The 6,000-nt window shown below is 53.9% G+C and overlaps 1 protein-coding gene across 2 annotated transcripts in view; it reads left to right on the forward strand.

The window, feature by feature from the left end:
• The window catches only part of Hip1 (huntingtin interacting protein 1), a 137,368-nt gene that overhangs the window by 54,721 nt on the left and 76,647 nt on the right, over window positions 1–6,000 (forward strand). Inside the window, exon 1 of one of the 2 annotated variants that reach the window (XM_028765980.1) lies at window positions 633–750. The exons of the other annotated variant lie outside the window; for it this stretch is intronic. Coding sequence (XP_028621813.1) covers window positions 733–750 — 18 coding nt within the window. The 5' untranslated portion in view covers window positions 633–732. Of the gene's footprint in view, window positions 1–632; window positions 751–6,000 lie in introns of those variants that run through there. 2 annotated transcript variants of the gene reach the window in all.

The following is a 6,000-nucleotide window of genomic DNA, read 5'->3' on the forward strand; positions in this document are numbered from 1 at the left end:
AACCACAGCCTCTCAATTACCTCATTGTCCGGGGAGGGGGGGAGCCATGTAGGGAGGGGACAAGGGGGTGGACCCCTGCCCTCGTTGGAATGTGCATGCTGGTGGTTGAAGGGGCATCTCTCCCGCCCCTCTGCCACCTCCCCCACGCACTTCCTGAGTCCCACCGAGCCCACCACCACGGAAACACGCGCGCGCATACATGCACACACACGCGCGCGCGCGCACACATATACACACACACACACACACACGCACACACTTCCTGGCGGTCTCCAGCTCCTGGCTCTCCAGTGATCCTGTCCCATCCGCCTGGACAGCTGGCGAAAGAGACCTTTTGTTATTCAAATCACACCCTCCTCCCTGAGCTCCCGGGGACCTCACGGTCCCGGAATCCATCGCTGGGTGTCCCCGCCTCTTGCAGCGGAACTAGGGGCGGGGGTCCCGGGCCCTACCCTCAACAGCACATTCTCCAGCTCCACCGAGGGACCGCGCCTCCCCCGCCGGCGCCCTTCCCCTCCCGTCCTCTCCCCTTCCATCCCCTCCCCACCCCGCCCCGCCCCCGCCGTGCTCCGTCCAGCCGCGGTGCCGCCGGCCACCACCAGGGCCCCCGTCGGCCGCTGTTGCCAGCAAGCAGCATGGCACCCCCGGGGCTGCAGTAGCCGCCACCAGCCTTTCACTGGGGGGTACCTGGTATCTCCCGGGGCGTGGGGAGGACACCCTGACGCTTCGGCCATGGATGTGAACAAGATGGTAAGTGAGCGCTTTGGAAGCTCTGTCGCCGAGCTCCCCGCCCCCACCCGCCTCGCATCCCATCTCTCCCCCTCCCCCCTAGTCTGCAGCGTGATCCATTGAAAGTTTTCTGGATTGTTGATTCTTCCTGCCTGTCGGCCCCGCTCCGCAGAGCGCTGGGAGAAAGGGAGAACCCGGCCAAGGATCTGGAGGCGGCTGGCCCGCGGGGCTGGGGCTCCCGGTTTCCCGCCGCGCCAGCTGCCGGGGCTGCCCTGGGCCGGGCTCCCTTTCCTAAATTAGTCAACCTGTGAGGCGGCGGAGGGAGGGCAGCGCTGCAGGAAGGGGCTTCGGCTAGCCCTTCAGAGCCCTCTGCTAGCACAGTGCTGGGGATCTACTTGGAAGGTTTGTGGCCTGGGAGGTACAGGTGGCCCTGGGAGGGCTAGTGAAGAGAAACCCTGGCTTTGGCCAAAGTGAGGGGGCGGGAACGAGACCCCCTCCTCCCACAGCCGAGCCCCGCGCGCGGGCTCTCAGAGGGGCCATGTTCCTAGATTGGTCACTTGTAAGCCTCAGACTTGGTGGGCTTGGGGAGCAGCGACTGCTTTCTTGGTCCTTTAAAGTATCTAATCTTTTGGTCCCTTTAGAATGGAGGGGTCTGTGGTCTGCCCCCAGGGCAGCCCCGCCCCCACTCCAAATACTGCGGGAGATGCCTAGATTGTGGCTCATTGATTGAGACCAAGGAGCGGCTCTCAGCGGGAATCAGGATGGTTTTTTGGGAGACCCTAGATGGATGGAGGGAGGGAGTATCTCTCTGGAGGGCACTGCAGGTTTTCCCCGAGGGATCACCACCACTCCGGCTGACTTTAGACCTGCTTTCTCCATTTTTGCTGTTCCCCTTAATGGTGGGCTATGACTTTGAGAGTCCCGAGGAGGCAGGGGAAAGAAAAATACTTGGAATCTGACTGTGTGTGTGACTGTAGGTGACTTGGGGACCTGTAGCTTACAGAGAAGAAGGGTTGAGGTTAATTTTCTCTAGAGAGTGCATTTTTAGGGTGCAAGCATACCCTGGAGAAGACAAGTCCATTCTGGTCCCTGCATACCTTGGTGCTATTTCTAGGTTCTGGATCAAAGCTGGGTGACAGGTGTGACCCCCCAACCCCCCCTCCCCCCCGGAGGCCCCTCGCCAAAAGTCTTGAGGTTCAGCACCACCTTCCCCTCCCGCCCCCCCCCCCCCCCCCCCCCCCGCCGTGAGGGGTGAGGACTGGGCGAGGGATCTCCTGAATCCTTGTCTTTCTGTGAAGACAAAGCTTGTCTGTGGTGGGACAGTGCCAAGAGGCTAGACCCTGCCTCCATTCCCTGTGTTTGTATTGCAGATAACTTTTTTTTTTTTTTTTTTTTTTTTTCAAAAAAAGCCCTCTTGAGGGCTAGACAGATAAGTCAGTCTGTAAGGTTCAAGTATGAGAACCAGAGATTATTCCCCCCAGCCCTGTGAAAACAGACCCGGGTATGGCAGCACACACATTTGCAATCCCTGCTCGGGGGAGGTGGAGATAGGTGAATCCCTCTGGGCTCGATAAGTGGCCAGGGTAAATTTCATTTGCAAGTCCCAGGCTGAGTGAAAAGTTCTGTGTCAAACAATGTGGAGAGCACCTAAGGACCACCTGCCCCTCCCCCACCCCCACCCGTGTGCTCACTTGAACCTGCGTATTCACGTGCCCATACATAGACCCCCACAAACAGGTGGGAGAAAGAGGGTTGATGGCATGGCTCAGCCGGCAAGTCTGACAGCCTGAGTTCAGTCCCCACCTGTGAAGGCGGAAGGAGAGAATCAGCTCCATAAAGTTGTCCTCTGGCCTCTACACGGGACAAACACGCACACCACAGCCAACACCATGAAGTTGTCCCTTGGCCTCTCCATGGCACTTATTCACAAATGCACCAAATGCACACACAGATGGTGATGATGATAAAAACTTAGGGCCGATGAGGTGGGTAGAGAGACCTGTTGTGAAGCCTGATAACCAAGGAGCGGCTCTCAGCGAGAATCAGGATGGTTTTTTGGGAGACCCTAGATGGATGGAGGGAGGGAGTATCACTCTGGAGGGCACTGCAGGTTTTCCCAGAGGGATCACCACCACTCCGGCTGACTTTAGACCCGCTTTCTCCATTTTTGCTGTTCCCCTTAATGGTGGGCTATGACTTTGAGTTGGATCCCTGTGACCAACATGGTGGAAGTAGAGAACCAACTCCTGAAGAAGTGGCTTGTGGGAATCTTGATTGACTGCTCCTTCCCTGTAGGTGTCATAGCCACACACCAGAGTAACCCGTCTGAGCTTTAGGTGAGGGTCCATGGCTGCTACCCAGATGGCCCTGAACCTCTGTCTGCATTCATTCAAGTTCCATCCAACCTGGTGGGGTCAGGCACTTCTACCTTTAGATTCTTAAAAAAGAAATTCCCATTTCTGTATGTACATACACCATGTATGTACATACATCCACCATGGATCATGTGTGGCAGTTGGAGGACCATTTACAGGAGTTTGATCTCCATTGTCTATCTAACCTTCCATTGTGTAGGCTTCGGGGATCGAACTCAGATCCTTCAGCTTGGCAGCAGGCACCTGGACCCAGTGAGCCATCTTGCCACCCAGCTTATCCTTGTCTTTATAGTCACATTACCTCTGGCGCTTCTCCTCCCTCCAATCCTTCGTATCCCATGGTAATTATTTATTTCTTACCATTGTCGTACCAAGCGCTGGAGTGAAGGGCACAGAGGGATAGAGCCCACGGGACCAGCAGGCCAGGCAGCCGGCAGCGGTCTGCGCAGCCTCTGAGCAGTAGATACAAAGAGCCATAGAGACTCAATACAGAGTTTAGATTCTGTGTGAGAAAGAGACTGGGGGGTGGGGGTGGGGAGGGGATTGGGTGGATGGTGAACAGTTGTAATCCAAGCGTTGGGAAGGTGAGTGCAGGCACATCCTTGGGGCTGGCCTAGCCCAATTAGGAAGCTCCAGGCCAGTGCGAGATTGTAAGTGGGTAGCTTCGGGGAGGGTTCAGTGGGTAAAGTGCTAGGTACATGAACGTGAGTATCCAGGCTTGGATCCCCGCCACTCACATGAAAGCTGGGCATGCTAGTGTGTCTGTGACCCAAGGGCTTAAGGCAGACAGAAGCTGGCTGGCTAGCCAGTCTGCCCAATCAGTGAGCACTGGTTACAGTGGGAAATCACATTTCCAAAAAGGATGTAGAGATAGGGATGGTCTTGCATGCTTTTAATACCAGTCCTGAGGAGGCGGAGGCAGGTAGAAGTCTGTGAGTTCGAGACCAGGCAGGGCTACATAGTGAGACCCTGCTTTTTAAAAAGACTAAAAGTGGAAAGTGAATGAGGAGTATTTCTTGATGTCAATCAACCTCTGGCCTCTGAATGCATTTGCCTGGGTGGGCACACATGTGTATAACACACACACACATACTTGTGCACACATACTAAGCAAACTGGACAGTTCCTGAGGACCAGCATCCAAGATGGCCTTCACATACACACATACACACAATAATAAAATTAAAAGCCCTGGCTGTCTCTGGAGGGCTGGGTGGAGTTGGTTATTCCAGAGCAGTGAAGGGTATTGCTCATTGGCAGAGGAATGGGCAGAGCCCACTGGGTGAGGCTGGGCACAGAGATTGGAGATCAGGAAATAGCTGGCTGGTTAGTTGCGGCCAGGCCAGGAAGACCTTAAATGCCAATTATGGCGCCCAGCCTGTAGGGACTGGAGACGCTCCTGGGAACTGTATGCAGAGGCTGGGTATTGATGGCCTCTCTCCCCTTTTAGCTTGGAGTCTAAACAAAAGTGATATTTGATTCTCATTAATCATTGAGCAGCCCAGCGCCCAGCCCAGAAGCCATTGTCCCCGATTCTTTGTGAAGAACACAGACCCTGGGTTGTGTCGCCAAGAGAACCTCTCCAACCCTGGGCACTTGGCGTCTGCTTCCCGTTCCCACAGGAGGCCTGGGTTGCTTTCTGTTCTGGCCCCTTCCTACCCCCATCTTTGGTATGAAGCTTCACTATAGTGGCCTAGAGTTTCAGAGTTGACCCCCCCCAGCCCATTATTCCAGCCACATTCCTGACAGAACCCAGCATTACTAGCCTTGAGGGTTTGACCCCTGTGGTGGTCTTTGTTGAAGGAGAAAAGCCAGGTTATAAAGTTCACCCAACTCCCTGAACGACTATTAAAAAAAGTAAATACGTTTGCATATATATGAATGTTTGCACACATAGACATATCTATATATAGGGTGGGGGAAACTTGTAAGAGCCAGTCACCTCTCCTACCATGTGGGTCCCACGGGGACTCAAGTTGTCAGGCATAGAGGCAAGCACTTTTGCATATGTTCTGAAGAATTGTACTTGGATTGTATCCAAGGGTTATTCTTGATGTGATGAAACACTATGACGGAAGCAACTTGGGGAGAAAGAATTTATTTGGCTTAGACTTCCACATCACTGTTCATCATCAAAGGAAGTCAGGACAGGAACTCAAGCAGGGCAGGAGCCTGGAGGCAGGAGCTGACGCAGAGGCCATGGATGGGTGCTGCTGACTGGCTTATTGTCAAGTGGACATAAAACCAACCAGCACAGATTGCTTCTGAGATTTTTTTTTAAAAAATCAGGGTAACTGGGTTTGGTGGTGCATACCAGCACTAGGGAGACAGAGCAGGTGGATCTCTGAGTTCAAAGCCAGCCTGGTCTATTCGGTGAGTTCTTAGACAGCCAGGGCTATACAGCAAGACCTTGTCTCAAACAAAACAAGGCAAAAATGAGAAAAATATAAAATAAAATAAAACAGTTGTCCATCACTGGAAATCATTTTATTGATTTACTTTTTTGCGATGCTGGGGATGGAACTCAGAACCCTGCAAATGCTAAACAAATATAGCTTAGACTTTTTTTTTTTTTTTTTTTTGGTTTTTCGAGACAGGGTTTCTCTGTGTAGTCCTGGCTGTCCTGGAACTCACCCTGTAGACCAGGCTGGCCTCGAACTCAGAAATCCGCCTGCCTCTGCCTCCCAAGTGCTGGGATTAAAGGCCACCACCGCCCTGGGTATAGCTTAGACTTGTTTCAAGTCCCTCACTGGGGGATTCTAGGCAGGGGCTCTACCACTGAGCCACGCCCCCAGTCCCTCACTGGGGGATTCTAGGCAGGGGCTCTACCACTGAGTCACGCCCCCAGACCCTCACTGGGGGATTCTAGGCAGGGGCTCTACCACTGAGCCACGCC

The sequence above is a fragment of the Grammomys surdaster genome, unplaced genomic scaffold (genome assembly GCF_004785775.1).
Source record: "Grammomys surdaster isolate TR1022 unplaced genomic scaffold, NIH_TR_1.0 166, whole genome shotgun sequence".
Taxonomy (NCBI): domain Eukaryota; kingdom Metazoa; phylum Chordata; class Mammalia; order Rodentia; family Muridae; genus Grammomys; species Grammomys surdaster.